We start from the raw sequence: 10,614 nt of genomic DNA, 5'->3' as shown, positions 1-10,614 counted from the left end.
TGTTGAACATGAAACACGCTCTTAAAATAAAACAAAACCAAAAAAGAATGACTTGGTAATAGAAAAAATGAAATTAAAAAAATTCCTTGAATCAAATGAGAATGAAAACACAACATACCAAAATCTTTGGGATACAGTAAAAGCAGTGATCAGAGACCAATTTATAGCAATAAATGCACACATCAAAAAAGGAGAAAAGCCAAAATCAACACTTTACACCAACACCTCCAACAATTAGAATAAGAACAGCAAAAAAAAAAAAAAACCTACAGTCACCAGAAGAAAGGAAATAATAAAGATTCCAGCAGAAATCAATGAAACAGAAAAAAAATCAACAAGACTAGAAGGTGGTTTTCTGAGAAGATTAATAAAACTGACAAACTACTGGGAAATTTAACAAAGGAAAAGAGGGAGAAAATACAAATAACATGAAAAAGCAATGTCACAACAGAACCAACTCAAATAAAAAGGATAATATCAAGATACTATGAAGAACTGTACTCCAACAAATTTGAAAATCTAAAAGAAATGGACAGATTTCTGGAAACACATTACTTACCTAAACTAACACTATCTGAGGTAGAAAGTTTGAACAGACCCATAACAAAAGAAGAAATTGAACAGGTCATAAAAAAAATTACCAACAAAACAAAGTCCTGGCCCAGATGGTTTCACTGGAGAATTCTATCAAACGTTTAGAGAAGAACTGACACCAATCCTACTCAAACTGTTCCAGAACATAGAAAAGGATAGAATCCTCCCAAATTCATTTTATGATGCAAGTATAAACTTGATACCAAAACCAAAAAAGATATCACTCAAAAGGAAAACTACAAACCAATATCCCTCTTGAATATAGATGTAAAATTCTTCAAGTAAAGCCTAACCAATAGGCTCCAACAACATATAAAAAAAATAATACATTAAGACCAAGTGGGGTTCATAGCAGAGATACAAGGGTGGTTCAACATTAGGAAAACAATCAACGTCATTTGTCACATAAATAAAACAAAGGAAAAGAACCACATGATTATATCAATCAATGCAGAAAAGGCATTTGATAAAATCCAACATCCATTACTGATTAAAAAAAAAAACAAACTCAGAAAATTGGAATAGAAGGGATATTCCTCAACATAATAAAGGGCATATATGCAAAACCAACAGCCAACATTATTCTCAATGGAGAGAGACTGAAACCATTATTCTTGTAGACAGGAACCAGACAAGAATGCCCTCTATCACCACTTCTATTCAACATTGTATTGGAAGTCCTAGCCAAGGCAATAAGGCAAGAAAGGGGACTCAAAGGCATCCAAATAGGGAAGAAGTAAAACTATCCCTATTTGCTGGTGATACGATCCCAAACGTAGAAAACCCAAGACACTCAGTACAAATACTGGAACAAATTGAGAGATTTAGCATAGTGGCAAGATACAAGATCAACATCCAAAAATCAGTTGGATTCCTTTACACCAGCAAAGAGATTGCTGAAAAAGAAATAAGGAAATCAATACTTTTTATAATGTTGTTGTTATGTTGTTATGTGCCGTCGAGTCAAACCCGACTCATAGTGACCCCTCCTTGGGTTTCCGAGGCAGTATCACTACGGAAGTAGGATTGCCCAACCTTCCTTCCGAGGAGTGGCTGGTGGGTGACCAAAAAAATAAAATACTTTGGAATAAATCTTACCAGGGACACCAAAGACCTCTACAAAGAAAACTACAAAACACTACTTCGAGAAACTATAAGAGACCTACATAAATGGAAGAACATAACGTGCTCATGGATAGGAAGATTAAACATTGTGAAAATGTCAATTCTACCCAAAGTAATCAATACATTCAATGCAATCCTAATCCAGGTCTCATCAACATTCTTTAAGGATCTGGAAAAACCAATCACTAACTTTATACGGAAAGGAAAGAGACTCAGATAAGCAAATCATTATTGAAGAAGAACAAAGGAGGAGGTCTCACACTGCCAGATCTCAAAACCTACCATACAGCCACAGTAGTCAAAACTGCCAGGTATTGGTACATGTTCTGGTTACATAGTGCCACTCTGACAAGAGTACACCACAAATTGCATGGCCTTAACAAACAGGAGTTTATTCATACAATTTGGAGGCTTTAAGTCCAAGTTCAAAGTGCCAGGCTCTAGGGACTGGGTAAAAGCCCCTCAACCTTGGGCTTCAGCTCTGTCTCTTGCTCCAGGCCCACTGAAGCTAGAGGCATCTCTTCACTCAGGCAGCTACTGGCTGCTGAGGCTAACAAGCCCAAGGTTGACAAATAAAATGGCACAGTCTGATGTTACCAAACCACAGGGCAGGCCATTAATTCAAGTCCATTTAAGTCCCAAGGTCGGCAGAGCATAGCAGGCTACTGAACAATGACACAGCTACATGCAGGGTCCAAGCATGCCATAAACTAGAGACTGTTTCCCAAAGCTTCTCCTTATATACAGGAAGCAGACCACATCCCTAGGGCAACTACTCAGCTGCTCACAGTAGATTCCACCATGGAGTTGATTACCAGTCTCATCTTGGGGATGGCATCATGGCTGCCCAGCCACTCAACCAGGCCCAGCCAACTTGACACACAGACTTAACTACAGTACAACAACAGACACGTAGACCAGTGGAATATAATTGAGAACCCAGAAAGAGATCCTTTGACCTATGGTTAGCTGATCTTGACAAATGGCTGAAACCCATTAAATGGGAAAGAGATGGTCTCTTTAACAAATGGAGCTAACAAAACTAGATTATCAATTTGCAGAAAAATGAAACAAGATCTGTACCCAGCACTATACACAAAAACTACTTCCAGATACAGATAACTCAGTATTCTTCACCAACACTGTATTCAAAGGCATCAACCCTTCTTCAGTCTTTGTTAGGTTTCATTCAGCTTTCAAATACATATGACCAAAAACAACCAAACACACTGCTGTCCGGTTGGACCAGACTCCTAGCGACCCCTCCTTTGGTTTCTGAGGTGGTATCACTACGGAAGTAGATTGCCCAACCTTCCTTCCGAGGAGTGGCGGGTGGGTTTAAACCTCCAGCCTTCTGGTTAGCAGTCAAATGCCTTAGGCACTGTCCCACCAGAGCTCCCAAAAACACAAATGAGGCAATTGAAAATACCATGGCTTGATATTCAGACGCACTTCAGTCTTTAAAGTGGAAATTTTTTCATCTAACGCTTTAAAGAGAGCACATTTGCCCAGTGCAATTCAGCAAATGATTTCTTAACTGCTCTTCCCATGGGTATTGATTGTAGATCCAAATAAAACGAAGTGCTTGACAACTTCAGTCTTTTCCCCATTTATCACAGTGCTGCTTATTGGTCCAGTGGTGAGACTTTTTGTTTTCTTTGTACTGAGGTATAATTCATACTGTTGTCTTTGATCTTCATCAATAAGTGCTTCAAGTCCTCCTCACTTTCAACAAGCAAGGTTGTGTTATCTGTATATCACAAGTTATTAATGAATCTTCTTCCAATCCTGATGCTGCCTTCTTCTTCATAGAGTCCAGCTTCTCAGATTATTTGCTCAACATTGAATAAATATGGTGAAAGGATACAACCCTGACACACACCCTACCTGATTTTAAACCATGCAGTATCAAAGTATACATTTGAACAACAACCTCTTGGTCTATAAACAGGTTCCTCATGAGCACAATTAAGTGTTTTGGAATTCCCATTCTTTTCAATGTTATCCATAATTTGTTATGATCCACACAGTCAAATGTCTTTGCATAGTCAATAAGACACAAATAAACATCTTTTTGGTACTCTTTGCTTTCAGCCAAGATCTATCTGATATCAGCAATGATATCCCTCATTCCATGTTCTCTTTTCTGAAATCAGCTTGAATTTCTGGAATTTCCCTGTCAACATACTGCTGCAACCATTTTTTAATTATCTTCAATAAAATTTTACTTGTGTGGGATATTAATAATATGGTTTGATAATTTCTGCATTCTGTTGGGTCACTTTTCTTTGGAATGGGTCCAAATATGGATCTCTTCCAGTCAGTTGGCAGGTGACTTTTTTCCAAATTTATTGGCATAGATGAGTAAGTGCCTCCAATGCACTTACTCTGTTTGTTGAAACGTCTCAATGGGTATTCCATCTATTCGTGGAGCCTGGTTTTTTGCCAGTCCCCCCAGTGCAGCTTCAACTTCTTCCTTCAGTACCATTGGTTCTTGATCATATGTTGCCTCCTGAAATAGTTGAACGCTGATCAGTTCTTTTTTGTACAGTAACTCTGTGTTTTCCTTTCATCTCCTTTTGATACTTTCAGCATCATTCAATATTTTGCCTGTAGAATCATTCAATATTGCAACTCGAGGCTTGAATTTTTTCTTCAGTTTATTCAGCTTGAGAAATGCTGAGTGTGTTCTTCCTTTTTGGTTTCCTAACTCAAGGTCTTTGCACATTTCATTAAAATAATTTTTCTGTTCGGCTCTTTTATTTTGTCATCTCTTCCATTTGCTTTAGCTACTCTCTGTTCAAGAGCAAGTTTCAGAATCTCTTCTGACATCCATTTTGGTCTTTTCTTCCTTTCCTGGCTTTTAATGACCTTTTACTTTCTTCATAGATGATGTTCTTGATATCATCCCACAACTCATCTGGTTTTCGGTCATTGATATACAATGCCCCAAATCTACTCTTCAGATGGTCTCTAAATTCAGGTGGGATATAATCAAAGTAATATTTTGGCTCTCATGAACTTGTTGTAATTGTCTTCAGCTTCAACATGAACTTGCATATGAGCAATTGCTAGCCTGTTCCATGGTGAGCTTGGAATAGCTTGGTGAGCTTGGAAGCCTGGTCTTCTTTTGGCTAAAGATATTGAGCTTCTCCATTACCTCGTTCCTCAGATGTAGTCACTGGTCTTGCAATATTCTATCATGTTATCTATCATTTCTGTCACCAAGGCCATATTTTCCAACAACCAGTTGTTCTTTCTTGTTTCCAAGCTTTGCATTCCGATCACCAGTAATAATCAATACATCTCAATTCCATGTTTGGGCAATTTCAGACTGCAGAACTGATTGAAATCTTTAATTTCCTCATCTTTGGCTTTAGTGATAGGGGAATAATTTGAATAATAATAGTATTAATTGGTCTTCCTTTAGGTGTATGGATATTATCCTATCACTGACAGTACTGTACTTCAGGATAGATCTTGAAACATTCTTTTTGACGATGAATTCTGTGCCATTCCTCTTCAACATGTCATTCCCAGCACAGTAGAGTAAATGATGTTGTTGTTGTTTGTTGTTATGTGCCGTCAAGTCGGCCCCGACTCATAGCGACCCCTCCTTGGGTTTCCGAGGCAGTATCACTACGGAAGTAGGATTGCCCAACCTTCCTTCCGAGGAGTGGCTGGTGGGTTTGAACCGCCAGCCGTCTGGTTAGCAGGCAAGTGTCTTAGCCACTATGCTACCAGAGCTCCTCAAAATGCCCAGTATTGGTCCATTTCTCCACACTAGTGCCTTGGATATCAATCTTAATGTGTTCCTTTCATTTTTGAAAGCTTCCAGTTTTCCAAGATTCATACTTCGTGCATTCCATGTTCCGATTATTAATGGATGTTTGCAGATATTTCTTCCCATTTTGAGTTGTGCCCCATCAGCAAATGAAGGTCCTGAAATCTTTACTACATCCATATCATTAAGGTCAATCCTGCTTTGAGGAGGCAGCTCTTCCCCAGTCATATTTTGAGTGACTTCCAACCTGAGAGGCTCATCTTCCGGCACTGTATCAATGTTTCACTGCTATTCATAAAGTTTTCCAGTAATATATCAGACAGTGTTTCACTGGTATTCGTAAGGTTTTCACTGGCCAATTCTTTGAGAAGTGAATGGCCCCTTCCTTCTTTCCAGTCTGTCTTAGTCTGGAGGCTCCAATGAAACCTGCCCACCATGGGTGACCCTGCTGGTATTTGAAATAACAGTGGTACAGCTTCCAGCCTCACAGAAACATGCAAGCCACCACAGTACAACAAACTGAAAGATGTACCGCCCTTACCTGGCAGGTAAGTGGCTGCAACTCCTTCACAACACTCAACAAAAGCTCTCCCTCTCAGGCTTAGTGAGCTCTCCATGATGCTGCCTCTGTCTTGTTTGCTATAAGTTCTCTGGGCCCCAGATAGGCATGGTTGTTGTTGTTTTCCTGTGCCTTTGACTCTATTCTGACTCACAGTGACCCTATAGAACAGAGTAGATCTACTCCATAGGGTTTCCTAGATAGTCATCTTTACAGGCAGGGATAGCCAGGTCTTTTCCCTTACGAAGAAGCTGGTGGATTTGAACTGCTAACTTCTCAGCTGAGCACTTAACCACTGTGCATTAAAACTCCAGACCAGCATTCAGTGCCTCTAAACCTGGAAAATTCAGCACTCTCTTGGTGTCCCCAGATACTCTGTTCCTGGCATTTAACAAATCACCATTGAGGATAAGCTCAGTAGACATGGTGACCTTATATCTCACTTTCACAGGGACACTGGCACAGACATGTACACAAAAGCACACACCACAGGGACAAGGACACAGGTCCAGGAGACAAGGACATGAGGGGTATCCAGTCCTCAGGACACTGCTGCTCCTCCCCATCACAGCAACTAGTGCTCCTGTGGTCCCAGTGCCCTCTGAGAAAGCTCTGAGGTGGGGCCAGTCTCCCACGACCCAGAGGATGAGCTGAACAGGAGTGAGAAGGCCTGAGCACAAGTGTGGACACATCTGCTCCTTCTCGCTGCACTGTCTCCTGACCAGATCCTGATCCAGGCCTGGAAGAAGAGGCATCACTGTGACTGAGCAAAAGAAAGGCTTTGCACTGGCCTCCATGGCATGGTAGGTTCATCAGGGAAGTGAGGGGAATAGGTAGACAGAGGTCCCGCTGAGAGAGGCCACAAGGTTATGCTGGTGGCCACAGCAAGGGGACACAGCTAGCATATTCCTGGTGAAATCATGTAGTGGAAAGTCTACAACAAGGGTAAAAATGAATTGACTCTTTTGACAACATATACAATGAGAGGAAAGGAAGGATAAAGCAAAAATAAAATGGAAGGAGATGTTTATTTTTGTTGGGGTCTCCAGAGACTTCTGGGCTGGGCTGAGCTCACTGGCTTTCCCCAGAACAGGGTTCTGCACCATGGCTCTGTTTGTGGTAGTCTGTAGCTATTTCTCCCAGAATGGACAGAAACTCAGAAAACTCAATCTTCTTATCATGATTCTTGTCCTTTTTCTCAAAGATGTTGGCCAAGTAATTTGTGCCCCTTTTCTCCTGTGGGGAGGAAACACAAACCAGAAAAGTTCAGTCACAGACACATTTTGTTCTAGGAAAGGAGAAGAGGGCAGAATCAGGCAGGGAGAGGAGCCATTGGACACACAGAAGGCATGACAGTTGAGGGGGGAACATTAGCTTCACGCTTGAAGTTCTCTGAGGGTGATGGCTTAGGTGAAAATCAGCATGGATGAACAACGTCAGGATGCTGTAGTAGGTAACCTGGAGATGCCTTGAGGACTGAGTGCAGGGTGGGAAGAAGCCTCAAACTCCAGGCGTCCACCCTCCTCTTGAGGGTATCAACTACCTCTGTTCTTCCACTAGTAATTATAAATGGATCCTAATGCCTTGTTTTCTTCATCTCTAACACTCCTTTCCTGTTTTTTCCCCACTAAAACTCATCTGTCCTGAGTTCCTATTCTTGGTTGTCTCACAACAATATTACCTAATCATAAATTCTTTGGGTTACTCAGTTCAATGTATTCTAGCACTCAAATTAAGTCAGGTTTGTGAATGAGCTTTGTCAATTGTAAACAGGGATTTTAATTGCTATTATTGATGGCCTTTCTATTGCTTTCCTTCTAATCTCAGGGACTTGGATAGGAGGCATCGAGAGGTGGGCCTGAACACATGGGACTGAGTCTCATGGAAGAGGCATCAGTGACTAGGGGAGGGGACCTGCTCACTGCCCTCAAGAAGCAGCATGTTGATCATCTGCTAATAGCTGTTTTTATTGTCGCAACAATTTTCAGTATTTTCACACATTTCATCTCTTTACATCCTCATAATAATCCAGGAAATAAAGTTCTATTTTCTTCTTTTTGCAGGTGTGAAAACTGAGGATCAGAGAATGACAGTGACTTGTCCAAGGTCACACAGTATAATGTGTCCTCAGCCATGCCAGGGGCCTACTCAACACTGACAATCCAGACACCACTTACACAGGCACTGAGGAAGTTGGGGAAATTCTCCTTCATCATCTTCAGCAGGCCAGGCTTGTCAATCTTGTCATCATTCCCAGTATATTTATAAAAAAGTAAGATCATGTCAATCATGGTCTTCTCAGCTTGAGTGATGCTCATCTTTGCTTTCAAAAAGGCTAAAGGACAGAAAGACATTGACTTTCATTTCCTTTCCCAGAGAAATGGTCTCTAAGTTAGATGATGAGGTAGGAACTAAGGAGCAAGTGAGGGCAGGGTTTAGGGGGAGCTAAAGAACTTATACTTTCCTGGGAAGGGGATGACTTGCCTCAAAAAGGGAAGAAGACTAGGTGTTGGGAACAAGGACACACAGGCCAGGGGGCAAGAGGAGCTCCAGGAAGACAGCAGAAGTCCATCTGGGGTCAGACCCACAGGGAGGTGGAACAGCGAGAGTAGGAGTCAAACCACATGGAAAACATGGACCTTGCAGCAGGATCCCATGCACATAAACATTTGAAGGACCCCACACTTCAAACAGCACCAAACTCATCTCCTTCAACTTTAAAATCTGTGTTAGAGTCACAGGGCAGAACAGTGTCATTGGCAATCTGGTTGCTGACTGTCTTGACATTCTCAAGAGCAGGACCCTCTGTTCCCAGGAGTATGTTACAAGCCCTCCATGACATGGGGTCTGGAAGTCCCTGGCTTTGAGTGTGAGCAGAGAAATAGCCTATGTGAGTGGATGGGGGTCTTTCTGAACCATCCCAAAATTGAGAAAAAAAGACTACAGTCACAGTCATCTTCAAAATTTCAAATGAGTGGTTACCAGGGGTAGGACAAAGGGGGTAAGGGGAAGCTGAGAAAAAGAGAGAGAGAGATTTCAAAGGAACATAAATCACTGCCTCAGTTCTTAGGCTTTCGGATGGGTTGAGGGTGAAGGTCCTTTGGATCTTCTGTTATAAGGAATTATCTGCCCTGTGCTCCTCTCTTCCATCAGATCATCAGGGCTTCAGAATGTTTAAAAAGAGAGAAGAATTCAGGTTCTCTCTCCAACCATTAGAGCTCTGGACTGGACTGAACCTGAACTCAGAGAAATTCAAAAATGGAGTTGTTCCATCCCAGGCTGTCCCAGAACATACAACAAAACATTTTTGCTCCATTAATGCAAACAGCTAATAATAAACAACTATCAACTTCCCAAGTGGGAGAAAGGTCTTTGCTAGCAATTACATAAGACCACCTGGGTCATGTGTTAGTTTGGGCCAAACCAGAGGCTGAGCTCTATGCCACAACAGTGACTTGGGATTCCCTGAGGTGAAATTGGGAGTGAGAGAACTTTGATGATCAGTATCTTAGCCAGGGAGAGACAGGTCATCTCACCAGGGCAATAGTGAATTTGAGGTTCAATTCTAGGTTTGGGACAGTCTTTGAAACCATGACAGGTGACCCTTAACCCTCATTCTCCCTGGGAGGTGGGATGTGCAGTGGGTCTTCATGAACCCTGAGGTTGACCATCAGGTGACTCCAAGGAGGAAAGAATGCAAGGAAGACAGGGAGGGTCCTGTCCTCAGATCCTACCCAAGGTATTTCCCCAAAGAGTTCTCAGAGAAACACCAAGTGACAGAGCCAGAAAAGAGAGAAGGCAACAGATGAGAATCTTCAGCCTTGGGTTGAAGTTACACAGTCCCATAGTGGCAGAGCCAGGACTAGAAATCAGGATCCCAACCCCTCACCCACTGCACCTCTCCCTACTCCTGGTGGCAGCAGGGCAAGAGGCACCTGGCACAGCTCCTGGGAAAGCACAGAGACAGATGCAGACTTACCAGAGCCGAGGATGATCACAGAAGAGAGGATGGGGGAGACTGTGCATCTGGGCATAGAGCAGGCCCTTTATATGGCTCAGCCTGGGTCTGCAGGGCAGGGAGGGAGCCCTGGAGCCATGTGTGGTGTCTGCTTCCTGTAGCCCTGCCCATGCAGGTGGGTGGACACACCTCAGGCCATGCAACCAGCATGTCCCACCAGCATCCAGGGCCACCAGTGAGTGCACTTCCTAGCTGACCTCACCTAGAGCCTCCTCCTCCCGCAGACCCAAACTAGAGCTGAGGTTGAGTGGTCTGTGTCGTAATAGAACACGGAAGCAGTAGATAGAATCTGATTTCTGAAAGCTAAAAGGAATAAATGTTAGAATCCTGCACTGCAGCATGTCTCTGTCCTTGATTATGCCTAGATTGGTGGCTTATAACCCCAATACCACTGCCAATGGAGTTCTTACACTGTACCAGGCATCCACTTACCCACTGCATATGCACTGTGTTGTGTACCCTCACCACCACCCTTGGAAGTCAGCACTATCATCCCATTGTAGGAAGGGGACATTGAGGTATCAACATGTTAAG

The 10,614-nt window shown here is 42.4% G+C and overlaps 1 protein-coding gene across 1 annotated transcript; it reads right to left on the bottom strand.

Annotated features, from left to right (window-relative positions):
- Positions 1–7,133: 7,133 nt before the first annotated feature.
- On the bottom strand, positions 7,134–8,380 carry LOC103203528 (protein S100-A7-like). The gene is made up of 2 exons (XM_007948588.2): positions 8,240–8,380; positions 7,134–7,298 (listed from the first exon to the last, which is right to left on the bottom strand). The coding sequence occupies exons 1-2, from the start codon at positions 8,378–8,380 to the stop codon at positions 7,134–7,136; spliced, it is 306 nt and encodes a 101-aa protein (XP_007946779.1).
- Positions 8,381–10,614: the final 2,234 nt, after the last annotated feature.

This window comes from Orycteropus afer, unplaced genomic scaffold, assembly GCF_000298275.1.
Source record: "Orycteropus afer afer isolate SDZICR_OR568_19922 unplaced genomic scaffold, OryAfe1.0 scaffold00217, whole genome shotgun sequence".
Classification (NCBI taxonomy): domain Eukaryota; kingdom Metazoa; phylum Chordata; class Mammalia; order Tubulidentata; family Orycteropodidae; genus Orycteropus; species Orycteropus afer.
This window is presented reverse-complemented; position numbering and strand designations above follow the sequence as displayed.